The following is a 27,975-nucleotide window of genomic DNA, read 5'->3' as shown; positions in this document are numbered from 1 at the left end:
CAGTAACAAGAATGTATGTTTTTGCCAATAAAATGGGCACTGTACATGTTTTCCTGGCCTCCACTCACTGCCGACTATGCTCCCCCATTGACTTGCATTGGGTTTCATGTTTCGGTCGATCCCCGACTTTTCGCGATAATCGGCCGATTCCACTCGACTCGACTTTTGAGATAGTCGGGTTTCGCGAAACCTGACTCGACCCTAAAAAACTAAAAGTCGCTCAACCCTAGTAGTGTATATTCGATGAGTTGGAATTGGAGGTGTATATATATATATGTATATATATATGTATATATATAGCATACGTTCACTGTTAGTTCTCCAATAACAAGCCTAGTATTGGAAGTAGCGCCGCGGTCTCGTCCATCACTTGTCAGACAATTGAGTATTTGTCCTGACGATTGGAAGCTGCAGAGGGATCACCATGGCTGTAATGTTTGACAATTAGTGGCAGCGGTGGGAGCTGCGTGACCCTGCTGGCTGTTATCTTTGGCAAACGCTATTCAGCACCAGAGAATACACTCATATTTTGGTCAATAGTTTGTATCATTACTTGCAATTCTTTGTGATAGTTACTCTTTGTCACTTGTCAATATAAAGTCTGAATGAAACTTGGTCCATTAGTCAATATAAGGTCTGAATAAATCATTATACTGATTGCAGTGGATAATTATAATACATAACACACGCCTTGATCATTTATTGTATGTGGCTTGGGTGTGTATGTCTTTCTGCAGTAGCTGTATCAATTACTGCAAACCCAAACCAAAATCATCGGAATAGGATAGTTGTGGAAATCTCTGCAACAAATCTGTTGCACGTGAATATATCTGCTATAAAATGTAATGGTAATATCTATAAGCCATTTCATACTGGATAGTGAATATTGAAGAAAGACTATTACCTCCAGAAGACCCCAATGCAAGGGCACCAAATGATGTGAACAGGTAATTAAAAAGGATTATTTGATGGATCGGAGACCAGGCAGGTCTGACAGAGGAATTTTGGGATACAATAGATTTATGGCAGGTAGAAATAGCCTATCACCACTAGCCTCAGCTTGAGCAAAGAACAAACAAATTATTATGGGCTCCATTGTTTTATTCCAGTTATTAATATTGTTTTTTATGAACAGCAAGGGTCCTACAGTTATGAAAGGTATATTTTTGACGTCATGGTGAACATAGCACATTGTCTTGCGTTGTTAGGTGGTTGCGGCAGCGCGTCCAGACTAATATCAGACAAATAATACCAGACTAATAATATGGTTGATGCTATCCATGCCATGTTTCCTATCTATAGAAAGGCGAAATCATGATAGGAAATATGATGTTGATATCTCACGCCTGGAACCTCCAGGGACAAAGATATCGTGGAATTGGGGAATCCCATATTTTTCTGAAGACCAGCCACATCCCATGACCAGCCATGTCATGAGTCACCGGAGAGGAGGTTTGTGGGCGTGTCTTGTGTTGATAAAAGAAAACACCAAACTATGATCATTGTCACTCCTGGAAGACACAATGTGATGTGATTCTGTACCATTAGCCCAAAAACCGAGCAGCTTCCCTTCATAAAAGACAGAGCCAACCCTGTAACATCAGGTTTAGTACATTTCATCTGTTTATAATTTTTATTTTATGCAATTGTTTATAATGCATTGCTTTGTCCATTCTGTAATATCTTTGTTTATTTTTATAAACACTGCCTACTTTTTGGATTAAATATATAAAAATTTAATAACTTAGTTCCTCTTGTTCCATAAACTGCACCCCTTAAGCAATACGGTATCTGTAACTTGTGCCCAATCATCCTGAATAAACAATTGGTGATGGCAGATAGTTCATTTTGCTATTGTGGAGTTGGCAGTGACTATTCAGGGGTATTTATATATATGTATATATATATATATATATATATATATATATATATATATATATATACAGTATACTGTATATATATATATATATGTATCTCTTCCATGCGTTGGAATTGGACGTGTATCCTCACTGTGAGTTCCCCAATACCTGGCCTATTGGTGAAAACAGCCGTTGCCTCAACCATCACTCATCAGTCAATTGCGTAATTGTCCTGATGATTGGGGCCGGCCGACTGTGTTCCCCTGACAAATTGGTACCAGCCGGGAGATGTGTGTGATTCCCCCATTCCTTGAAAATATCCAAACATTAAAACTGCAGTAGGTGCATTAATAGTGTGTTGTTCAGCTTAGCACTAAAGATAGGCAATATAATCAGGAATGATGAAATAAAATAAAATAACTAAAAAAAGACATAAATACTGACTAGCGATCAACTTACCTGATATTGTCAAGGCAACCAGTGTCTGGTTTCATTATGGCAGTATGATGAAACATTTTAAATAGCGCAATTCCAAGAAAAATTACATTAAGCTGAAAGGGAAAAGAAACATTCCAAATGTTAACAAAAAATCTCCAAAGTCAAGTTATGAACAACATTATCCTAATACAGTAGATAGATGATTGTAAGGCAACTCTTGTAGCACTACTGATGAATGGAAATAAATCCCAAAGTTGAAATTCATCTTAAATTTTAATCTATTTAAATGAAAAAATAATCACTTTTGTAATATACTTCGATTAAAAATTTGTCAGGCAAGCAGAGCAGGACCAGCCCAGCTTCTGACACAGACGTCACCACTCTGAAACGGAACATCATCAGTGACTTCTATTTCGGGGGCTGATCTCTACTCTCTCTCTGCTTGTCACGTTCTCTCCTTTTCAAGGCATATTGACAGTGCGCTCTCCTACTAGCTTGTCACTTCTCATTAGACTCAGCGAGGGAGTACACTGTCACTGTACGTTCAAAGGACTATAGCATTGTTAGAAGTGAGCGAACACTGAGCATTAGTGTTGAGCATTCCGATACCGCAAGTATCAGGTATCGGCCGATATTTGCGGTATCGGAATTCCGATACCGAGTTCTGATATTTACCGCATATCGGAAACCGGAATCGGAAGTTCCCAGAATTCAAACTGCACGAATTCAGCCAATGAGGAATGATTGCAAGTGTGGGCACATCCTGTTCAGCATGGTGGGCATGTAACTACTGGCAAGGCTGTGATTGGCTGCTGAAATGATGTCATGATGCACTATAAAAAACGCTGCTGCCATTTTGCGCTCACTCTGCTGTGAATTCAGTTAGGGACAGGACGCTGTGTTCTGACTGAGGGCCAGTTGAGATAGCAAATTGCTTCATTGCGCTTTTCCCAGGCTAATTTAGCAACCGCTGTGTGTTCACCTTGCTTTTGCCTTGCAGCGCTGTTTTAACAGTGTTCTGCAAGGTCTCTGTGTGTGTGAGTGCAGCCCACTCTGTAGTCTGTGTGCAGCCATAGCCGGTTGTATTCAGCTCAGTGTGGTTCACACTGCCTCATACTGTTCTATCCATTGTCCTTTTTTTGCTAATAGTGCAGCCTGCTGCACATTTTTTCAAAAATTTCCTATTAGTGGCTTTCCACCCGTATCCAGCTAAATTGTGGAAAAACACTACATAGGATAACACAGAGGAGGTTTTTTGGGCCTTGCAGCGCCGTTTACGGCTGTCTGCACGGTCTCGGTGTGAGTGCAGCTCGCCCTGTAGTCTGTGTGCAGCCACAGCCGGTTGTATTCAGCTCAGGGTGCATCACTGCCTCATACCATAAAATACATTGTCTTTTTTTGCTAATAGTGCAGCCTGCTGCACATTTTTTCAAAAATTTCCTATTAGTGGCTTTCCACCCGTATCCAGCAAAATTGTGGAAAAACACTACATAGGATAACATAGAGGAGGTTTTTTGGGCCTTGCAACGCCGTTTGCAGCTGTCTGCACGGTCTCCGTGTGAGTGCAGCTCACCCTGTAGTCTGTGTGCAGCCACATTCGGTTGTATTCAGCTCAGGGTGCGTTACTGACTCATACCGTAAAATACATTGTCCTTTTTTGCTAATAGTGCATCCTGGTGCACATTTTTTCAAAAATTTCCTATTAGTGGCTTTCCACCCGTATCCAGCTAAGTTGTGGAAAAACACTACATAGGATAACATAGAGGAGTTTTTTTGGGCCTTGCAGCGCCGTTTACGGCTGTCTGCACGGTCTCCGTGTGAGTGAAACTCGCTCTGTAGTCAGATCTGCCACCCCCCCCCCAAAAAAAAAGTAAAGTTCACCAAACACACCACTTTACAGTTGTGTGGGCCACATTAGCTCATAATAAAATCTAGTCCACACTTTAGAAAATTAGTGTTTCTTATACCTGTTAGGAGGAGCTGTTCAGGAATAAGCACACTAAGCCCTTAGTACTTTTCTGCTTATCTTTATCTGTCAACCAAGATGAAGAGGGCAGGGAGTAAGGCACGTGGGCGTGGGCGCGGAGCAGGGAGAGGATGTGGTGATTCTGTGCCTGCTGCGGGCACCGGTGACTCATCATCACCCAGTTTCAGCAGGGAACAGTCCTTCATGCGCAGCTTTGTAGGAGAGCGCCGTACACCGCTGCTGCGTGAAGATCAAATTGAAGCCGTTGTCGGATAGATGGCAGCTAACGCATCGACTTCAATTAGTGCCACATCCTCTCAGGCACAGAGCACTGGAGAGCAGCCATCTGTCTCTTCACCACCTGCCAAATTGGCCAGGAAGTCAGAGAGCCCAGGACAGGAGCCGTCTCTACTTCTGTTCTCTGAATCTCTTGGCTTGGAAACAGGGGGCCAGCCAAGCAGCATTGGAGAAATGGAAGAAGAGGCAGTGTGCAGTGATGCCCAACAGCCTTGTCTCTCTGACTCTGAAGAGGCGGGTGGGCCGGTGCCTCCGGTCACCACAGCGCAGTACGCATCTGATGATGAGACTCAGGTGCCGCTTTCTGGTGCGTACTGTGCTGCCGAGACTACCCAGGAGGAGCAGTTGGTGGCAGAGGGTAGTGTAGATGATGAGGTCCTTGACCCATCGTGGCGTGAGGTACAGGAAGGTGGTGGGAGCAGCTCTGAGGAAGAGATTCCCCAAACGGGCCAAAGAGGGAGAGGGAGGGGGAAGACTGCGGAGCCTGTAGCCTCCACTTTGGCACCTGTTAGGAGATTGTCTCTTCCAAAAGCCAAAAAGGGGGCTCCCAAGACTTGCAGTGCCTGGTCCTTTTTTGACACAGTTGCAGATGACATTTGCTTTGTCAAATGCAAGCTGTGTAATCAGAAAGTCAAAAGAGGGAAAAGTGTCAACAACCTCAATACCACAAATATGTGGAAACATGTGCGGAACAGGCACGCGGTGGAGTTACAAAAACACACTGAAGACCTAGGCCAACCAACAGCGGCAGCTACCACCTCTTCAGCTCGTGTTGCCTCTTCCTCCAGCTCACACACAGCTGGTTCGGCTTTCTTCCAGGATCGCCATGGAAGAACCTCTGACACTGTTGTTCAGAGACCCACTGTAATTCCACCCACAGCACCACGTTCCCAGTCATCCTCACACTCCCAGCCCAGTCTACAGCCATCGGTAGTACAGGCATTGGAGAAAAGGCGGCCATTCTCGGCAAACCACCCCCGAGCACAGGCTCTGAATGCAGGCATTGCTAAAGTTCTGTCACTGGAAATGCTCTCATTCAGGCTGGTGGAGACTGACAGCTTCCGTAACTTGATGGCATTGGCAGTCCCACAGTACAATGTGCCCAGCCGCTTTTATTTCAGCAGGCAACCCGTCCCTGCCCTGCACAAGCATGTGGAGGGACACATAAAACACGCGCTACTGAACGCCGTCAGTAGCAAGGTCCACCTCACCACCGATGCGTGGACCAGTCAACATGGACAGGGGCAATACCTTTCCCTCACTGCCCATTGGGTTAATGTTGTTGAGCCGGGTACAGATCGTGCGAGTGGCACAGGACGTGTCCTGCCCACTCCAAGGATTGCAGGAATCCAGTCTGTACGCATTGACTCCTCCTCATACACAAGTTCCTCAGAATCACCGCTGCAGGAGCCGTCACAGTCCACCTCCACATGGACCCGTGAACGTTTACCTGTTACGAACGACATGAGCACAGCCGTGGCCAAACGTCAACAGGCCGTAACGAAATTAGTTTCTTTGGGGAATCGAAGCCACACAGCGCAGGAGCTCTGGAATGCCATCAAGCAGGAGAGCGATGTGTGGTTTGTGCCAGCGAATCTCCAGCCAGGCATGGTAGTGTGTGACAATGGCCGAAATCTGGTGGCAGCTTTGGCCCTTGGCAACCTCACTCACATCCCATGTCTGGCACATGTGCTCAATTTGGTTGTGCAGAGTTTTCTGAGGGACTATCCGGATCTTGATGTCCTGCTGCACAAGGTCCGCCTAGAGTGTGCTCACTTGCGGCATTCCAGCACGGCAAGATTGCGCATTGCAGCTCTGCAGCGCTGATTCCGCCTTCCGGAACATCGCATCATATGTGACCTAGGTGGAATTCCACGTTACATACACTGTTGGAGCAGTTGTGTGAGCAGCAGCAAGCAGTAATGGAGTACCAGCTGCATCAGGTGCAAAGAAGTCACAATACGCATCGTTCAGACTTCACAACCACAGAGTGGGCCACTATGAAGGACGTCTGCCAGGTTTTGCATCCCTTTGATTATTCCACGTGGATGGCGAGTGCAGATGATGCACTAGTCAGCATGACTGTCACCCTTATCTGCCTGCTTCAACAAACACTGCAAGCGCTAAGGGATGATGTTGTGGAAGAGGTGGAGGATGAGTCACCATTTCCATCAGCTTCTGGACCGTCAGCGCCACGTGGTTCCTCACAAAGGCGTAGGCAGGGGACCCTTTGTGAGGAGGATGAGGAGTCAATGGAGGAGGAAGACCTCCATCCAGAGGAGGGAGTTACACAATTGTCCAGTAGTGTGTACAGCGAGGGTGGGGTGATGAAGAGCGGACAGAGATCATGCCTCAAGCAGGGGACAGCGTTTCTTGGCCAGTTGGCAGTCTGCAGCACATGGTTGATTTCATGCTGCAGTGCCTGAGAAACGACCGCCGCATCGACCACAATCTCAACATGGCTGATTATTGGGTGTACACCCTCCTCGATCCTCGCTACCGGGACAACATACAAAACCTCATCACACCGTTGACCCGGGAGCGTAAAATGCGGGAGTACCAAGACAACCTGGTGAATTCCATCATCTTCTCCAGTCCAACTGGAGCAGTGCTGCTAGTGTTTTACAAAGCAGCTCAGTGCGTCGAGGCAGTGGAGGAGGCTCTGCACAAAGAGGGAGCAGAAGCAGTGCCTCTGCCCAAGGCAAGACCAGTATGGCCCAACTGTGGCACAGTTTTGTGTGCCCGCCCCAAATGTCTACACCATCACCGGCGGCTCCAGTCAGCAGGAGGCAACGGTTCCGTCAGATGGTGACAGACTACATGTCTTGCCCTCTTACTGTACTCCCAGATGGCTCTTCTCCTTTCAAGTTTTGGGTCTCTAAGCTGGATACATGGCCAGAGCTAAGCCAGTATGCATTGGAGGTGCTGGCTTGCCCTGCGGCTAGTGTCTTATCGGAACGCGTCTTTAGTGCCGCAGGTGGTGTACTAACAGACCGTCGCATGCGACTATCCTCCGATAACGTTGACCGGCTTACTTTTCTGAAAATGAACCAGGCCTGGATCTCGCAGGAATTTGCCACTCCTCTGCCTGATTAAATAATTGGGTGTCATCCAGGTCTCCTGATGTGTTCATCTTTCTACCACCTGAATTGTAATTCCTGGGCTCCAACACCGCCAGTTGAGGCTCAGAAGTGCAGGCTGCACAGTCAAAACATATGACCCAGTGTTATTGGGTTTCAGTAACGTCAGCTGATCCCCAGCTGTGTAGCCGGCAATGTGTCCTGCGACCGCCACGCTGACACAACAACTGAAATGTAAGGGAACCTGTCCCCCCCCAGGCATTTTGTTACTGAAAGAGCCACCTTGTGCAGCAGTAATGCTGCACAAGGAAAAGGTAGCTCTTTTAGTTTAGCTCCTTGCACACGCAGAACTTAACACTTATAAAATGTGTCCACTGATACCGTTAAACCGTCCCGGAGGTGGGACTTTCCTTCATAATGTGACGCAGCACAGCCGTCATTCATACCCCCTTGGTGCCATGTGCCGCCTCCTCAGCGTTGTTTTAAGCTGTCCCGGAGCCTGCGCTGTTCTGTTATCCCTTGGCCATGCACACTTAGCGCTGCCCGTCTTCTGACATAATTTGGTGTCAGGCTGGCTGCGCCTGTGCGGCCGCGCTGCCCGAGATCCCGCCTCGCAGTGTCTTCTGATTTACTCACACTGCGGGACTGGGATCCATGGGCATGCGCAGTGCATATCTTCACCTCAGGCTCTCACTCATCTCCCTCCGCCTTCTTCAGACTGTGCGCCGTCAGCTGATCCCTAATAGCATGCCACGGCCGTGATGCCGCACAGTCTGAAGAAGCCGGAAGGAGGGGAGTGAGAGGCGAGGATATGCACTGCGCATGCCCATGGATCCCAGGGCCGCAGTGGGATTTGTTGTGAATTCTGTGGCTGAATTCACTCCTGTGGTCACAAGTGGTACTGCAGCTTCTGAGCTTCCTCCCTCAGGTGTTCTGGTGAGCTCGTTAACTGCTTCATTACTTAACTCCGCCTGATGCTGCTATCCTTGCTCCTTGTCAATGTTTCAGTGTTGGATCTGAGCTTCTCCTGATTGTTCCTGTGACCTCCTGCTCTGTATAGCTAAGTGCTTTTTGCTTTTTTGTTGCTTTTTTTCTGTCCAGCTTGTCTTTTGTTTTTGCTGGAAGCTCTGAGACGCAAAGGGTGTACCGCCGTGCCGTTAGTTCGGCACGGTGGTTTTTTTTTGCCCCCTTTGCGTGGTTTTGCTTTAGGGTTTTTTGTAGACTGCAAAGTTCGCTTTACTGTCCTCGCTCTGTCCTAGAATATCGGGCCCCACTTTGCTGAATCTATTTCATCCCTACGTTTTGTCTTTTCATCTTGCTCACAGTCATTATATGTGGGGGGCTGCCTTTTCCTTTGGGGAATTTCTCTGGGGCAAGTCAGGCCTATTTTTCTATCTTCAGGCTAGCTAGTTTCTTAGGCTGTGCCGAGTTGCCTAGGTAGTTGTTAGGCGCAATCCACAGCCGCTTTTAGTTGTGTTTAGGATAGGATCAGGTGTGCAGTCTACAGAGTTTCCACGTCTCAGAGCTCGTTCTTGTATTTTTGGGTATTTGTCAGATCACTGTGTGCGCTCTGATCGCTAAGCACACTGTGTTTCTGGATTGCCTTCATAACACCTGTCATTAGCAAACATAACAGTACAAGGAGCCAAACTAATGATTCTCAATAGAGGGAAAGAAAAAGTTCTGACATCATTTTTTTTTTTCCTGCTCTGTGTTCAGTTTTTTTTTTCCCCTAGACATTTGGGTGATTCTGGACACAGGTGTGGACATGGATATTCAGGGTCTGTGCTCTTCGATGGATAATCTCGTTATAAATGTACAAAAAATTCAAGATACTATTGATCAGAAATCTATGTTAGAACCAAGAATTCCTATTCCTGATTTGTTTTTTGGAGATAGAACTAAGTTTCTAAGTTTCAAAAATAATTGTAAGCTATTTCTGGCCTTGAAACCTCATTCTTCTGGTAATCCTATTCAACAGGTTTTGATTATTTCTTTTTTGCGCGGCGACCCTCAAGACTGGGCATTTTCTCTTGCGCCAGGAGACCCTGCATTGAGTAGTGTCGATGCGTTTTTCCTGGCGCTCGGATTGCTGTACGATGAGCCTAATTCAGTGGATCAGGCTGAGAAAAATTTGCTGGCTTTGTGCCAGGGTCAGGATGATATAGAAGTATATTGTCAGAAATTTAGGAAATGGTCAGTACTCACTCAGTGGAATGAATCTGCGCTGGCAGTTTGTTCAGAAAGGGTCTCTCTGAGGCTCTTAAGGATGTCATGGTGGGATTTCCTATGCCTGCTGGTTTGAATGAGTCTTTGTCTTTGGCCATTCAGATCGGTCGACGCTTGCGCGAGCGTAAATCTGTGCACCATTTGGCGGTACTGCCTGAGGTTAAACCTGAGCCTATGCAGTGCGATAGGACTATGACTAGAGTTGAACGGCAGGAATACAGACGTCTGAATGGTCTGTGTTTCTACTGTGGTGATTCCACTCATGATATTTCTGATTGTCCTAAGCGCACTAAGCGGTCCGCTAGGTCTGCCGTCATTGGTACTGTACAGTCCAAATTCCTTCTGTCCATTACCTTGATATGCTCTTTGTCGTCGTTTTCTGTCATGGCGTTTGTGGATTCCGGCGCTGCCCTGAATCTGATGGATTTGGATTATGCTAAACGTTGTGGGTTTTTCTTGGAGCCTTTGCGGTGTCCTATTCCATTGAGAGGAATTGATGCTACACCTTTGGCCAAGAATAAACCTCAATACTGGGCCCAGCTGACCATGTGCATGGCTCCTGCACATCAGGAAGTTATTCGCTTTCTGGTGTTGCATAATCTGCATGATGTGGTCGTGTTGGGGTTGCCATGGCTACAAACCCATAATCCAGTATTGGATTGGAATTCCATGTCGGTATCCAGCTGGGGTTGTCAGGGGGTACATGGTGATGTTCCATTTTTGTCGATTTCGTCATCCACCCCTTCTGAGGTCCCAGAGTTCTTGTCTGATTATCAGGATGTATTTGAAGAGCCCAAGTCCGATGCTCTACCTCCGCATAGGGATTGTGATTGTGCTATCAATTTGATTCCTGGTAGTAAATTCCCTAAAGGTCGATTATTTAATTTATCCGTGCCCGAACACGCCGCTATGCGCAGTTATGTGAAGGAATCCCTGGAGAAGGGACATATTCGCCCATCGTCATCACCACTGGGAGCAGGGTTCTTCTTTGTAGCCAAGAAGGATGGTTCGCTGAGACCGTGTATTGATTACCGCCTTCTTAATAAGATCACTGTTAAATTTCAGTATCCCTTGCCATTGTTATCTGACTTGTTTGCTCGGATTAAGGGGGCTAGTTGGTTCACTAAGATAGATCTTCGTGGTGCGTATAATCTGGTGAGAATCAGGCAAGGAGATGAATGGAAAACTGCATTCAATACGCCCGAGGGTCATTTTGAGTATCTAGTGATGCCGTTCGGACTTGCCAATGCTCCATCTGTGTTTCAGTCTTTTATGCATGACATCTTCCGTGAGTATCTGGATAAATTCCTGATTGTTTACTTGGATGACATTTTGATCTTCTCAGATGATTGGGAGTCTCATGTGAAGCAGGTCAGAATGTTTTTTCAGGTCCTGCGTGCTAACTCTTTGTTTGTGAAGGGATAAAAGTGTCTCTTCGGTGTGCAGAAAGTTTCATTTTTGGGGTTCATCTTTACCCCTTCTACTATCGAGATGGATCCAGTTAAGGCCCAAGCCATCCAGGATTGGATTCAGCCGACATGTCTGAAAAGTCTGCAAAAGTTCCTGGGCTTTGCTAATTTTTATCGTCGCTTCATCTGTAATTTTTCTAGCATTGCCAAACCATTGACCGATTTGACCAAGAAGGGTGCTGATTTGGTTAATTGGTCTTCTGCTGCTGTGGAAGCTTTTCAGGAGTTGAAGCGTCGTTTTTGTTCTGCCCCTGTGTTGTGTCAGCCAGATGTTTCTCTTCCGTTCCAGGTCGAGGTTGATGCTTCTGAGATTGGAGCAGGGGCGGTTTTGTCACAGAGAGGTTCTGATTGCTCAGTGATGAAACCATGTGCTTTCTTTTCCAGGAAGTTTTCGCCCGCTGAGCGTAATTATGATGTGGGCAATCGAGAGTTGCTGGCCATGAAGTGGGCATTCGAGGAGTGGCGTCATTGGCTTGAAGGAGCTAAGCATCGCGTGGTGGTATTGACTGATCATAAGAACTTGACTTATCTCGAGTCTGCCAAGCGCTTGAATCCTAGACAGGCCCGTTGGTCGTTATTTTTTGCCCGCTTCGACTTTGTGATTTCGTACCTTCCGGGCTCTAAAAATGTGAAGGCGGATGCTCTGTCTAGGAGTTTTGTGCCCGACTCTCCGGGTTTATCTGAGCCAGCGGGTATCCTCAAGGAAGGAGTCATTGTGTCTGCCATCTCCCCTGATTTGCGGCGGGTGCTGCAAAAATTTCAGGCGAATAAACCTGATCGTTGTCCAGCAGAGAAACTGTTCGTCCCTGATAGGTGGACTAATAAACTTATCTCTGAACTTCATTGTTCGGTGTTGGCTGGTCATCCTGGAATCTTTGGTACCAGAGAGTTAGTGGCTAGATCCTTCTGGTGGCCATCTCTGTCACGGGATGTACGTACTTTTGTGCAGTCCTGTGGGATTTGTGCTAGGGCTAAGCCCTGCTGTTCTCGTGCCAGTGGGTTGCTTTTGCCCTTGCCGGTCCCAAAGAGGCCTTGGACACATATTTCGATGGATTTCATTTCTGACCTTCCCGTTTCTCAAAAGATGTCAGTCATTTGGGTGGTCTGTGATCGCTTTTCTAAAATGGTCCATCTGGTGCCCTTGGCTAAATTGCCTTCCTCCTCTGATTTGGTACCTTTGTTCTTTCAGCATGTGGTTCGGTTGCATGGCATTCCTGAGAATATTGTTTCTGACAGAGGTTCCCAGTTTGTTTCAAGGTTTTGGCGAGCCTTTTGTGGTAGGATGGGCATTGACCTATCCTTTTCCTCGGCTTTCCATCCTCAGACTAATGGCCAGACCGAACGAACCAATCAGACCTTGGAAACATATCTGAGATGTTTTGTTTCTGCAGACCAGGATGATTGGGTGTCCTTTTTGCCGTTGGCTGAGTTCGCCCTTAATAATCGGGCCAGCTCGGCTACCTTGGTTTCTCCATTTTTTTGCAATTCTGGGTTCCATCCTCGTTTCTCTGCAGGACAGGTTGAGTCTTCGGACTGTCCTGGTGTGGATTCTGTGGTGGATAGGTTGCAGCAGATCTGGACTCAGGTAGTGGACAATTTGATCTTGTCCCAGGAGAAAGCTCAACTTTTCGCTAATCGCAGACGCCGTGTGGGTCCCCGACTTCGTGTTGGGGATCTGGTTTGGTTATCTTCTCGTCATATTCCTATGAAGGTTTCCTCTCCTAAATTTAAACCTCGTTTTATTGGTCCGTATAGGATTTCTGAGGTTCTCAATCCTGTGGCTTTTCGTTTGACCCTCCCAGACTCCTTTTCCATACATAATGTATTCCATAGGTCGTTGTTGCGGAGATACGTGGCACCTATGGTTCCATCTGTTGAGCCTCCTGCCCCGGTTTTGGTGGAGGGGGAATTGGAGTATATTGTGGAGAAGATTTTGGATTCTCGTGTTTCTAGACGGAAACTCCAGTATCTGGTTAAATGGAAGGGTTATGCTCAGGAAGATAATTCCTGGGTTTTTGCCTCTGATGTTCATGCTTCCGATCTTGTTCGTGCCTTTCATGCGGCTCATCCTGGTCGGCCTGGGGGCTCTGGTGAGGGTTCGGTGACCCCTCCTCAAGGGGGGGGTACTGTTGTGAATTCTGTGGCTGAATTCACTCCTGTGGTCACAAGTGGTACTGCAGCTTCTGAGCTTCCTCCCTCAGGTGTTCTGGTGAGCTCGTTAACTGCTTCATTACTTAACTCCGCCTGATGCTGCTATCCTTGCTCCTTGTCAATGTTTCAGTGTTGGATCTGAGCTTCTCCTGATTGTTCCTGTGACCTGCTGCTCTGTATAGCTAAGTGCTTTTTGCTTTTTTGTTGCTTTTTTTCTGTCCAGCTTGTCTTTTGTTTTTGCTGGAAGCTCTGAGACGCAAAGGGTGTACCGCCGTGCCGTTAGTTCGGCACGGTGGGTTTTTTTTGCCCCCTTTGCGTGGTTTTGCTTTAGGGTTTTTTGTAGACTGCAAAGTTCGCTTTACTGTCCTCGCTCTCTCCTAGAATATCGGGCCCCACTTTGCTGAATCTATTTCATCCCTACGTTTTGTCTTTTCATCTTACTCACAGTCATTGTATGTGGGGGGCTGCCTTTTCCTTTGGGGAATTTCTCTGGGGCAAGTCAGGCCTATTTTTCTATCTTCAGGCTAGCTAGTTTCTTAGGCTGTGCCGAGTTGCCTAGGTAGTTGTTAGGCGCAATCCACAGCCGCTTTTAGTTGTGTTTAGGATAGGATCAGGTGTGCAGTCTACAGAGTTTCCACGTCTCAGAGCTCGTTCTTGTATTTTTGGGTATTTGTCAGATCACTGTGTGCGCTCTGATCGCTAAGCACACTGTGTTTCTGGATTGCCTTCATAACACCTGTCATTAGCAAACATAACAGGGATTACATTAGACGACACTGCGAGGTGGGATCTCGGGCAGCGTGGACGCACAGGCACTGCCAGCCTGACACCTAAATGATGTCAGAAGACGGGCAGCGCTAAGTGTGCATGGCCAAGGGATAACATTACAGCGCAGGCTCCGTGACAGCTTCAAACAACGCTGAGGAGGAGGCGCACGGCACCAAGGGGGTAGAAATGACGGCTGTGCTGCGTCCCATTATGAAGGAAATTCCCACCTCCGGGACGGTTTCACGGTATCAGGGGACACATTTTATAAGTGTTTAATTCTGTGTTTGCAAGGAGCATAATTAAAAGAGCAACCTTTTCCTTTTGCATCCATTCCTTAGTGCTGCACAAGATGGCTCTTTCAGCTACAGATGCCTTGGGGGGGGTTAAAGGTTCCCTTTCAACTTGCTCCAATCAGGCTTCGGCCTACACTCTGTTCCTCTGCTACTCCTGCTGTCCCTGGGCTCTAACACCGCTAGTTGGTGCCTGGAAGTGCTGTCCGCACAGTCAACAGTCGCTCCTCTGTTATTGGGGTTCAGTAACGTCAGCTGTTCCCCAGCTGTGTGTGCAGCAATACCTCCAATCTGCTCCTCCTGCTGTCCCTGGGCTCTAACACCGCTAGTTGGTGCCTGGAAGTGCTGGCTGCACAGTTAACACTTGCTGCCGTGTTATTGGGTTTCAGTAATGTCAGCTGATTCCCAGCTGTGTATCCGGCAACGTGTCATGTGTTGTGAATTCTGTGGCTGAATTCACTCCTGTGGTCACAAGTGGTATTGCAGCCTCTGGGCTTCCTCCCTCAGGTGTTTTGGTGAGCTCGTTGGCTGCCTTGCTATTTAACTCCACCTGAGTCTGTCTTCCTTGCTCCTTGTCAATGTTCCAGTGTTGGATCTGAGCTACTGCATCTTTCCTGTGGCCTGCTGCTCTGCTAGATAAGTGTTACTTTGTTTTTGTTTCCGTTTTTTCTGTCCAGCTGTGCTATTCTCTTTTGCTGGAAGCTCTGAGACGCAAAGGGTGCACCGCCGTGCCGTTAGTTCGGCACGGTGGGTCTTTTTGCCTCCCTTTGCGTGGTTTTGCTTTAGGGTTTTTTGTAGACTGCATAGTTCTCTTTGCTATCCTCGCTCTGTCTAGAATATCGGGCCTCACTTTGCTGAATCTATTTCATTCCTACATTTTGTCTTTTCATCTTGCTAACAGTCATTATATGTGGGGGGCTGCCTATTCCTTTGGGGTATTTCTCTGAGGCAAGTCAGGCTTGTATTTCTATCTTCAGGCTAGTCAGCTCCTCAGGCAGTGCCGAGTTGCATAGGTAGTGTTAGGCGCAATCCACTGCTGCTTTTAGTTGTGTGAGGATAGGTTCAGGTATTGCAGTCTGCAGAGATTCCACGTCTCAGAGCTTGTTCTATTGTTTTTGGGTTATTGCCATATCACTGTATGTGCGCTGATTACTGCACACTGTGTTGCCTGATAGCACAGCATAACAGTACAAGGAGCCATACCAATGATTCTCAATAGAGGGAAAAAAGAAGTCCTGACATCATTTTTTTTTTTTCCTCAGCTCTGTCTTCAGTTTTTTTTTTTCCCCTAGACATTAGAGTGCTTCAGGACACAGGTGTGGACATGGATATTCAGGGTCTGTGCTCTTCAATGGATAATCTCGTTATAAATGTACAAAAGATTCAAGATACAATTGATCAGAAATCTATGCTAGAACCAAGAATTCCTATTCCTGATTTGTTTTTTGGTGACAGAACTAAGTTCCTGAGCTTCAAAAATAATTGTAAGCTATTTCTGGCCTTGAAACCTCATTCTTCTGGTAATCCTATTCAACAGGTTTTGATTATTATTTCTTTTTTGCGCGGCGACCCACAGGACTGGGCGTTTTCTCTTGCGCCAGGAGACCCTGCATTGAGTAATGTTGATGCGTTTTTCCAGGCGCTTGGATTGCTTTACGATGAGCCTAATTCAGTGGATCAGGCTGAGAAAAATTTGCTGGCTTTATGCCAGGGTCAGGATGATGTAGAAGTATATTGTCAGAAATTTAGGAAGTGGTCCGTACTCACTCTGTGGAATGAATCTGCACTGGCGGCTTGGTTCAGAAAGGGTCTCTCTGAAGCTCTTAAGGATGTCATGGTGGGATTTCCTATGCCTGCTGGTTTGAATGAGTCTATGTCCTTGGCCATTCAGATCGGTCGTCGCTTGCGCGAGCATAAATCTGTGCACCATCTGGCGGTATTGTCTGAGAGTAAACCTGAGCCTATGCAGTGCGACAGGACTATGACTAAAGTTGAACGGCAAGAACACAGACGTCTGAACAGGCTGTGTTTCTACTGTGGTGATTCCACTCATGCTATTTCTAATTGTCCTAAGCGCACTAGGCGGTTCGATAGCTCTGCCGTCATTGGTACTGTACAGTCCAAATTCCTTCTGTCCATTACCTTGATATGCTCTTTGTCATCGTATTCTGTCATGGCGTTTGTGGATTCAGGCGCTGCCCTGAATCTGATGGATTTGGATTATGCTAAACGTTGTGGATTTTTCTTGGAGCCTTTGCGGTGTCCTATTCCGTTGAGAGGAATTGATGCTACACCTTTGGCCAAGAATAAGCCTCAGTACTGGGCCCAGCTGACCATGTGCATGGCTCCTGCACATCAGGAAGTTATTCGCTTTCTGGTACTGCATAATCTGCATGATGTGGTCGTGTTGGGGTTGCCATGGCTACAAACCCATAATCCAGTATTAGATTGGAACTCTATGTCGGTAACCAGCTGGGGTTGTCAGGGAGTACATGGTGATGTTCCATTTTTGTCTATTTCGTCATCCATTCCTTCTGACATCCCAGAGTTCTTGTCTGACTTTCAGGATGTATTTGAAGAGCCCAAGTCTGATGCCCTACCTCCGCATAGGAATTGTGATTGTGCTATCAATTTGATTCCTGGTAGTAAATTCCCTAAGGGTCGTTTATTTAATTTGTCCGTGCCTGAACACACCGCTATGCGCAGTTATGTGAAAGATTCCCTGGAGAAGGGACATATTCGCCCATCGTCATCACCATTGGGAGCAGGGTTCTTTTTTGTAGCCAAAAAGGATGGTTCGCTAAGACCGTGTATTGATTACCGCCTTCTTAATAAGATCACTGTTAAGTTTCAGTATCCCTTGCCATTGATATCTGACTTGTTTGCTCGGATTAAGGGGGCTAGTTGGTTTACTAAGATTGATCTTCGTGGTGCGTATAATCTGGTGAGAATCAGGCAGGGAGATGAATGGAAAACGGCATTTAATACGCCCGAGGGTCATTTTGAGTATCTGGTGATGCCGTTCGGACTTGCCAATGCTCCATCTGTTTTTCAGTCTTTTATGCATGACATTTTCCGTGAGTATCTGGATAAATTCCTGATTGTTTACTTGGATGACATTTTGATCTTCTCTGATGATTGGGAGTCTCATGTGAAGCAAGTCAGAATGGTTTTCCAGGTACTGCGTGCTAATTCCTTGTTCGTGAAGGGATCAAAGTGTCTCTTCGGTGTGCAGAAAGTTTCATTTTTGGGGTTCATCTTTTCCCCTTCTACTATCGAGATGGATCCGGTTAAGGTCCAGGCCATCCAGGATTGGACTCAGCCGACATCTCTGAAAAGTCTGCAGAAATTCCTGGGCTTTGCTAATTTTTATCGTCGCTTCATCTGTAATTTTTCTAGCATTGCCAGACCATTGACCGATTTGACCAAGAAGGGTGCTGATTTGGTTAATTGGTCTTCTGCTGCCGTGGAAGCTTTTCAGGAGTTGAAGCGTCGTTTTTGCTGTGCCCCTGTGTTGTGTCAACCAGATGTTTCTCTTCCGTTCCAGGTCGAGGTTGATGCTTCTGAGATTGGAGCAGGGGCGGTTTTGTCACAGAGAGGTTCTGGTTGCTCAGTGTTGAAACCATGTGCTTTCTTTTCCAGGAAATTTTCTGCTGCTGAGCGTAATTATGATGTGGGCAACCGAGAGTTGCTGGCCATGAAGTGGGCATTCGAGGAGTGGCGTCATTGGCTTGAGGGAGCTAAGCATCGCGTGGTGGTATTGACTGATCATAAGAATCTTACTTATCTCGAGTCTGCCAAGCGCTTGAATCCTAGACAGGCCCGTTGGTCGTTATTTTTTGCTCGTTTTGATTTTGTGATTTCGTACCTTCCGGGCTCTAAAAATGTGAAGGCGGATGCTCTGTCTAGGAGTTTTGTGCCCGACTCTCCGGGGTTATCTGAGCCGGCGAGTATCCTCAAGGAAGGAGTCATTGTGTCTGCCATCTCTCCTGATTTGCGGAGAGTGTTGCAGAAATTTCAGGCTAATAAACCTGATCGTTGTCCGGCCGAGAAACTGTTCGTCCCTGATAGGTGGACTAGTAAAGTTATCTCTGAACTTCATTGTTCGGTGCTGGCTGGTCATCCAGGAATCTTTGGTACCAGAGAGTTAGTGGCTAGATCCTTCTGGTGGCCATCTCTGTCACGGGATGTGCATGCTTTTGTGCAGTCCTGTGGGATTTGTGCTAGGGCTAAGCCCTGCTGTTCACGTGCCAGTGGGTTGCTTTTGCCCTTGCCGGTCCCGAAGAGGCCTTGGACACATATTTCGATGGATTTCATTTCTGACCTTCCCGTTTCTCAAAAGATGTCGGTCATTTGGGTGGTCTGTGATCGCTTTTCTAAAATGGTCCATCTGGTGCCCTTGGTTAAATTGCCTTCCTCCTCTGATTTGGTGCCTTTGTTCTTCCAGCATGTGGTTCGTTTGCATGGCATTCCTGAGAATATTGTTTCTGACAGAGGTTCCCAGTTTGTCTCGAGGTTCTGGCGAGCCTTTTGTGGTAGGATGGGCATTGACCTATCTTTTTCCTCGGCCTTCCATCCTCAGACTAATGGCCAGACCGAACGAACCAATCAGACCTTGGAAACATATCTGAGATGTTTTGTTTCTGCTGACCAGGATGATTGGGTGTCATTTTTGCCGTTGGCTGAGTTCGCCCTTAATAATCGGGCCAGCTCGGCTACCTTGGTCTCTCCATTTTTCTGCAATTCTGGGTTCCATCCTCGTTTCTCTTCAGGACAGGTTGAGTCTTCGGACTGTCCTGGTGTGGATTCTGTGGTGGACAGGTTGCAGCAGATCTGGACTCAGGTAGTGGACAATTTGACCTTGTCCCAGGAGAAGGCTCAGCTTTTCGCTAATCGTAGACGCCGTGTGGGTCCCCGACTTCGTGTTGGGGATCTGGTTTGGTTATCTTCTCGTCATATTCCAATGAAGGTTTCCTCTCCTAAATTTAAACCTCGTTTTATTGGTCCGTATAGGATTTCTGAGATTCTCAATCCGGTGTCTTTTCGTCTGACCCTCCCAGACTCCTTTTCCATACATAATGTATTCCATAGGTCGTTGTTGAGAAGATACGTGGCACCTATGGTTCCATCTGTGGAGCCTCCTGCCCCTGTTTTGGTGGAGGGGGAATTGGAGTATATTGTGGAGAAAATTTTGGATTCTCGTGTCTCTAGACGGAAACTCCAGTATCTGGTCAAATGGAAGGGTTATGCTCAGGAGGATAATTCCTGGGTTTTTGCCTCTGATGTCCATGCCCCAGATCTTGTTCGTGCCTTTCATGTGGCTCATCCTGGTCGGCCTGGGGGTTCTGGTGAGGGTTCGGTGACCCCTCCTCAAGGGGGGGGTACTGTTGTGAATTCTGTGGCTGAATTCACTCCTGTGGTCACAAGTGGTATTGCAGCCTCTGGGCTTCCTCCCTCAGGTGTTTTGGTGAGCTCGTTGGCTGCCTTGCTATTTAACTCCACCTGAGTCTGTCTTCCTTGCTCCTTGTCAATGTTCCAGTGTTGGATCTGAGCTACTGCATCTTTCCTGTGGCCTGCTGCTCTGCTAGATAAGTGTTACTTTGTTTTTGTTTCCGTTTTTTCTGTCCAGCTGTGCTATTCTCTTTTGCTGGAAGCTCTGAGACGCAAAGGGTGCACCGCCGTGCCGTTAGTTCGGCACGGTGGGTCTTTTTGCCTCCCTTTGCGTGGTTTTGCTTTAGGGTTTTTTGTAGACTGCATAGTTCTCTTTGCTATCCTCGCTCTGTCTAGAATATCGGGCCTCACTTTGCTGAATCTATTTCATTCCTACGTTTTGTCTTTTCATCTTGCTAACAGTCATTATATGTGGGGGGCTGCCTATTCCTTTGGGGTATTTCTCTGAGGCAAGTCAGGCTTGTATTTCTATCTTCCGGCTAGTCAGCTCCTCAGGCAGTGCCGAGTTGCATAGGTAGTGTTAGGCGCAATCCACTGCTGCTTTTAGTTGTGTGAGGATAGGTTCAGGTATTGCAGTCTGCAGAGATTCCACGTCTCAGAGCTTGTTCTATTGTTTTTGGGTTATTGCCATATCACTGTATGTGCGCTGATTACTGCACACTGTGTTGCCTGATAGCACAGCATAACAGTCATGCGACCGCCACGCTGGCACACTAACAGACATTTACATGCCTACAGTGCAGGCTTCGGCCTACACTCTGCTCCTCCTGCTGTCCCTGGGCTCCAACACTGCTGGTTGCTGCCCGGAAGTGCTTTTTGCACAGAGCCAAACGCCTCGCCAATGTGTTAGTGGGGTTCAGTCACGCCTGCTGCTCCCCTGCTGTGTATCCGGCAACGTGTCATGCAACCGCCACGCTGGCACAACTAAAATTTAAGGGAACCTGTCCCCCCCAGGCGTTTGTTACTGAAAGAACCACCTTGTGCAGCAGTAATGCTGCACAAGGAAAAGGTGCCTATTTTCGTTGTGCTCCTTGCACACGCTGAACCTAACACTTATGAAATGTGTCTCCTCACACCGTTAAACCGTCCTGGAGGTGGGACTTTCCTTTGTTATGTGACGAAGCACAGCCGTCATTCCTACCCCCTTGGCTCCGTGTGCCGCCTCCTCAGCATTGTTTGATTCTGTCACGGACCCTGCGCTGTTATATTTTCCCTTGGACATGCACAGTTAGAGCTGCCCGTCTTCTGATATCATTTGGTGTCAGGCTGGCTGCGCCTGTGCGGCCACGCTGCCCGAGATCCCACCTCGCAGTGTCATCTAATGTAATCCCACTGCGGGCCTGGGATCCGTGGGCATGCGCAGTGCATATCCTCGCCTCTCACTCCCCTCCTTCCGGCCTCTTCAGACTGTGCGTTGTCAGCTGATCCCTAATAGCATGCCACGGCCGTGACGCCACACAGTCTGAAGAAGCTGGAAGGAGGGGAGTGAGAGGCGAGGATATGCACTGCGCATGCCCATGGATCCCAGGCCCGCAGTGGGATTACATTAGACGACACTGCGAGGTGGGATCTCGGGCAGTGTGGACGCACAGGAGCAGCCAGCCTGACACCAAATGATGTCAGAAGACGGGCAGCGCTAAGTGTGCATGGCCAAGGGATAGCATTACAGCGCAGGCTCCGGGACAGATTCAAACAATGCTGAGGAGGCGTCACATGGCACCAAGGGGGTAGGAATGACGGCTGTGCTGCATCACGTTACAAAGGAAAGTCCCACCTCCTGGACGGTTTTACGGTGTGAGGGGACACATTTCATAATTGTCTAGTTCAGCGTTTGCAAGGAGCATAATTAAGAGAGCCACCTTTTCCTTTTGCAGCATTAGTGCTGTACAAGATGGCTCTTTCAGCAACAAACGCCTGGGGGGGGGTTAAAGGTTCCCTTTCAACTTGCTCCAGTGCAGGCTTCGGCCTACACTCAGCTCCTCCTGCTGTCCCTGGGCTCTAACACCGCCAGTTGGTGCCCGGAAGTGGTGGCTGCACAGAGAAAAACACCCGCCAATGTGTCAGTGGGGTTCAGCAACGCCAGCTGTTCCCCTGCTGTGTAGCTGGCAACATGTCCTGCAAACGCCACGCAGACACAACAGACCTAAAGCTGCCGACAGTGCAGGCTTCGGCCTACACTCTGCTCCTCTCCTCCTCCTGCTGACCCTGGGCTCTAACACCGCCAGTTGGTGCCCAGAAGTGCTAGCTGCACAGAGAAAAACACCCGCCAATGTGTCAGTGAGGTTCAGCAATGCCAGCTGTTCCCCTGCTGTGTAGCTGGCAACGTGTCCTGCAAACGCCACACAGACACAACAGACCTAAAGTTGCCGCCAGTGCAGGCTTCTTCCTACACTCTGCTCCTCTCCTCCTCCTGCTGACCCTGGGCTCTAACACCGCCAGTTGGTGCCCGGAAGTGCTGGCTGCACAGAGCAAAACACCCGCCAATGTGTCAGTGGGGTTCAGCAACGCCAGCTGTTCCCCTGCTGTCTAGCCAGCAACGTGTCCTGCAAATGCCATGAGGACACCTGAACTGAAATTAAAGGGAACCTGTCCCCCCCAGGCGTTTGTATGTATATCAGCCACCTTGTACAGCAGTAATGCTGCATTTGTACAAGGTGGCTCATTAACTTATTCTCCTTGCACACGTCGAACTCAACACGTAAAAAATGTGTCCCCTGAGACCATTAAACCGGTCACTGAGGTGTGACTTTCCTTTGTAATGACACGCAGCAACCCCCTTGGTAGCGCTGCCCATCTTCTGACATCATTGGTTGGCTGCGCCTGTGCGTCCGGCCTGCCCGACACAACGTCCCTCGGTGTCTTATTTATTTTGACTGCAAGGGTGTGATTGATGGGCATGAGCAGTGCATATCTTCGCCTGTCTTCACTCATCTCCTTCCGCCTTCTTCAGACTGTGTGGCATCATGGCCGTGGCATGCGATAAGGGATCAGCTGACGCCGCCCAGTCTGAAGCAGGTGTAAGGACATGTGTGAGAGGCGAACATATTTACTGCGCAAGGCCATGAATCCCAGCCCCGCAGTGTGACGTAATGAAAAGACACTGCGGGGCTGGGATTCATGGGCATCGCTAACCGCATCAGCCGACATGAAATGAGGTCAGAAGACGGGCAGCGCTAACAGCGCATGGCCAAGGGATAACACAACAGCGCAGACTCCTGTACAGCAAATCACGACGCTCAGGAGGCTGCGCCCAGCACCAAGGTGGGATTTTGACAGCTGTGCTGCATCTCTGTTATGAATAGGTAATTCAGAACCACAATGGACCTTGAAGTTCAGAGCACACAAGTGACCTGACAAAAACCACAAAACATAGGACGAGCTCTGAGACGTGGAAACTCTGCTGACCGCAATTCCTAAACCTATCAAACCACACTAGAGGTAGCCGTGGATTGCGCCTAACGCTCCCTATGCAACTCGGCACAGCCTGAGAAACTAGCTAGTCCTGAAGATAGAAAAATAAGCCTACCTTGCCTCAGAGAAATTCCCCAAAGGAAAAGGCAGCCCCCCACATATAATGACTGTGAGTAAGATGAAAATACAAACACAGAGATGAAATAGATTTAGCAAAGTGAGGCCCGACTTACTGAATAGACCGAGGATAGGAAAGATAGCTTTGCGGTCAACACAAAAACCTACAAACAACCACGCAGAGGGGCAAAAAGACCCTCCGCACCGACTAACGGTACGGAGGTGCTCCCTCTGCGTCTCAGAGCTTCCAGCAAGCAAGCAAAACCAAAAAAGCAAGCTGGACAGAAAATATAGCAACAAAGTAACACAAGCAGAACTTAGCTTATGCTGAGCAGACTGGCCACAGGAACGATCCAGGAGGAAGCAAGACCAATACTAGAACATTGACTGGAGGCCAGGATCAAAGCACTAGGTGGAGTTAAATAGAGCAGCACCTAACGACTTAACCTCATCACCTGAGGAAGGAAACTCAGAAGCCGCAGTACCACTCGTGACCACAGGAGGGAGCTTGATCACAGAATTCACAACAGTACCCCCCCCTTGAGGAGGGGTCACCGAACCCTCACCAGAGCCCCCAGGCCGACCAGGATGAGCCATATGAAAGGCACGAACAAGATCAGCAGCATGGACATCAGAGGCAAAGACCCAGGAATTATCTTCCTGACCATAACCCTTCCACTTAACCAGATACTGGAGTTTCCGTCTCGAAACACAAGAATCCAAAATCTTCTCCACTATATACTCCAACTCCCCCTCCACCAAAACCGGGGCAGGAGGATCAACAGATGGAACCACAGGCGCCACGTATCTCCGCAACAATGACCTACGGAATACGTTATGGATGGAAAAAGAATCTGGAAGGGTCAAACGAAAAGACACAGGATTAAGAACCTCAGAAATCCTATACGGACCAATGAAACGAGGCTTAAACTTAGGAGAGGAAACCTTCATAGGAATATAACGAGATGACAACCAAACCAAATCCCCAACACGAAGTCGGGGACCCACACAGCGTCTGCGATTAGCGAAACGTTGAGCCTTCTCCTGGGACAAGTTCAAATTGTCCACTACATGAGTCCAAATCCGCTGCAACCTGTCCACCACAGTATCCACACCAGGACAGTCCGAAGACTCAACCTGCCCTGAAGAGAAACGAGGATGGAACCCAGAATTGCAGAAAAACGGTGAAACCAAGGTAGCCGAGCTGGCCCGATTATTAAGAGCGAACTGAGCCAACGGCAAAAAGGACACCCAATCATCCTGATCAGCAGAAACAAAACATGTCAGATATGTTTCCAAGGTCTGATTGATTCGTTCAGTCTGGCCATTTGTCTGAGGATGGAAAGCCGAGGAAAAAGACAAATCAATGCCCATCCTAGCACAAAAGGCTCGCCAAAACCTCGAAACAAACTGGGAACCTCTGTCAGAAACTATGTTCTCTGGAATGCCATTTAAACGAACCACATGCTGGAAGAACAATGGCACCAAATCAGAGGAGGAAGGTAATTTAGACAAGGGTACCAAATGGATCATCTTAGAGAAGCGATCACAAACTACCCAAATGACCGACATCTTTTGAGAGACGGGGAGATCCGAAATAAAATCCATAGAGATATGTGTCCAAGGCCTCTTCGGGATCGGCAAGGGCAAAAGCAACCCACTGGCACGAGAACAGCAGGGCTTAGCCCGAGCACAAATCCCACAGGACTGCACAAAAGAACGCACATCCCGCGACAGAGACGGCCACCAAAAGGATCTAGCCACCAAATCTCTGGTACCAAAGATTCCAGGATGACCAGCCAACACCGAACAATGAACCTCAGAGATAACTTTATTCGTCCACCTATCAGGGACAAACAGTTTCTCTGCTGGGTAACGATCAGGTTTATTAGCCTGAAATTTTTGCAGCACCCGCCGCAAATCAGGGGAGATGGCAGACACAATTACTCCCTCTGTGAGAATACCCGCCGACTCAGGCAAACCCGGAGAGTCGGGCACAAAACTCCTAGACAGGGCATCCGCCTTCACATTTTTAGAGCCCGGAAGGTACGAAACCACAAAGTTAAAATGGGAGAAAAACAGCGACCAACGAGCCTGTCTAGGATTCAACCGTTTGGCAGACTCGAGATAAGTCAAGTTCTTGTGATCAGTCAAGACCACCACGCGATGCTTAGCTCCTTCAAGCCAATGACGCCACTCCTCGAATGCCCACTTCATGGCCAGCAACTCTCGATTGCCAACATCATAATTTCGCTCAGCAGGCGAAAACTTCCTGGAAAAGAAGGCGCATGGCTTCATCACCGAGCAATCAGCACCTCTTTGCGACAAAACAGCCCCCGCTCCAATTTCAGAAGCATCAACCTCAACCTGGAACGGAAGCGAAACATCTGGTTGACACAACACAGGGGCAGAAGAAAAACGACGCTTTAACTCTTGAAAAGCTTCCACAGCAGCAGAAGACCAATTGACCACATCAGCACCCTTCTTGGTCAAATCGGTCAATGGTTTAGCAATACTAGAAAAATTACAGATGAAGCGACGATAAAAATTAGCAAAGCCAAGGAACTTTTGCAGACTCTTCAGAGATGTCGGCTGAGTCCAATCATAAATGGCCTGGACCTTAACAGGGTCCATCTCAATGGTAGAAGGGGAAAAAATGAACCCCAAAAATGGAACCTTCTGAACACCAAAGAGACACTTTGATCCCTTCACAAACAAAGAATTAGCACGCAGGACCTGAAACACCATTCTGACCTGCTTCACATGAGACTCCCAATCATCCGAGAAGACCAAAATATCATCCAAGTATACAATCAGGAATTTATCCAGGTACTCTCGGAAGATGTCATGCATAAAGGACTGAAATACTGATGGAGCATTGGCAAGTCCGAATGGCATAACTAGGTACTCAAAATGGCCCTCGGGCGTATTAAATGCAGTTTTCCATTCATCGCCCCGTTTAATACGCACAAGATTATATGCACCACGAAGATCTATCTTGGTGAACCAACTAGCCCCCTTAATCCGAGCAAACAAATCAGATAGCAGCGGCAAGGGGTACTGAAATTTGACCGTGATTTTATTTAGAAGGCGGTAATCAATACAAGGTCTCAGCGAACCATCCTTCTTGGCCACAAAAAAAAAACCCTGCTCCCAATGGCGATGACGACGGCCGAATATGACCCTTCTCCAAGGATTCTTTTACGTAACTCCGCATAGCGGCGTGCTCAGGTACAGATAAATTAAACAGTCGACCCTTAGGAAACTTATTACCAGGAATCAACTCGATAGCACAATCACAATCCCTATGCGAAGGTAGGGCATTGGACTTGGGCTCATCGAATACATCCCGGTAATCAGACAAGAACTCTGGGACCTCAGAAGGGGTGGATGATGAGATAGACAGAAATGGAACATCACCATGTACCCCCTGACAACCCCAGCTGGACACAGACATTGATTTCCAATCTAATACTGGGTTATGGACTTGTAGCCATGGCAACCCCAACACGACCACATCATGCAGATTTTGCAACACCAGAAAGCGAATATCCTCCTGGTGCGCAGGAGCCATGCACATGGTCAGCTGGGTCCAATACTGAGGCTTATTCTTGGCCAAAGGCGTAGCATCAATTCCTCTCAATGGAATAAGACACTGCAAGGGCTCCAAGACAAACCCACAGCGCCTAGCAAACTCCAAGTCCATCAAATTCAGGGCAGCGCCTGAATCCACAAATGCCATGACAGAATAGGAAGACAAAGAGCAGATCAAAGTAACGGACAAAAGAAATTTCGACTGTACCATACCAATGGTGGCAGACTTAGCGAACCGCTTAGTGCGTTTAGGACAATTGGAGATAGCATGAGTGGAATCACCACAGTAGAAACACAGCCCATTCTGACGTCTGTGTTCTTGCCTTTCAGCTCTGGTCAAAGTCCCATCGCACTGCATAGGCTCAGGTTTATGCTCAGATAATACCGCCAAATGGTGCACAGATTTACGTTCACGCAATCGTCGACCGCTCTGAATGGCCAGAGACATAGACTCATTCAGACCAGCAGGCATAGGAAATCCCACCATGACATCCTTAAGGGCTTCAGAGAGACCCTTTCTGAAGATTGCTGCCAAAGCACATTCATTCCATTGAGTGAGCACAGACCACTTTCTAAACTTCTGACAATAAATCTCTATCTCATCCTGACCCTGACACAGAGCCAGCAAATTTTTCTCTGCCTGATCCACTGAATTAGGTTCATCGTACAGTAATCCGAGCGCCAGAAAAAACGCATCAATATTACATAATGCAGGATCTCCTGGCGCAAGGGAAAATGCCCAGTCTTGAGGGTCGCCACGTAATAAAGAAATAATGATCTTAACTTGTTGAACTGGGTCACCAGAGGAGCGAGGTTTCAACGCCAAAAACAGTTTGCAATTATTTTTGAAACCCA

The 27,975-nt window shown here is 47.7% G+C and overlaps 1 protein-coding gene across 20 annotated transcripts in view; it reads right to left on the bottom strand.

Moving 5' to 3' along the window:
- The window catches only part of ADGRL3 (adhesion G protein-coupled receptor L3), a 1,214,649-nt gene that overhangs the window by 362,342 nt on the left and 824,332 nt on the right, over positions 1 to 27,975 (bottom strand). For all 20 annotated transcript variants that reach the window (XM_069740657.1, XM_069740660.1, XM_069740665.1 and 17 more), the window contains one exon: positions 2,319 to 2,410. In XM_069740657.1, coding sequence (XP_069596758.1) covers positions 2,319 to 2,410 — 92 coding nt within the window. The remainder of the gene's footprint in view (positions 1 to 2,318; positions 2,411 to 27,975) is intronic.

Source organism: Ranitomeya imitator, chromosome 1 (genome assembly GCF_032444005.1).
Source record: "Ranitomeya imitator isolate aRanImi1 chromosome 1, aRanImi1.pri, whole genome shotgun sequence".
NCBI classification, from domain to species: domain Eukaryota; kingdom Metazoa; phylum Chordata; class Amphibia; order Anura; family Dendrobatidae; genus Ranitomeya; species Ranitomeya imitator.
This window is presented reverse-complemented; position numbering and strand designations above follow the sequence as displayed.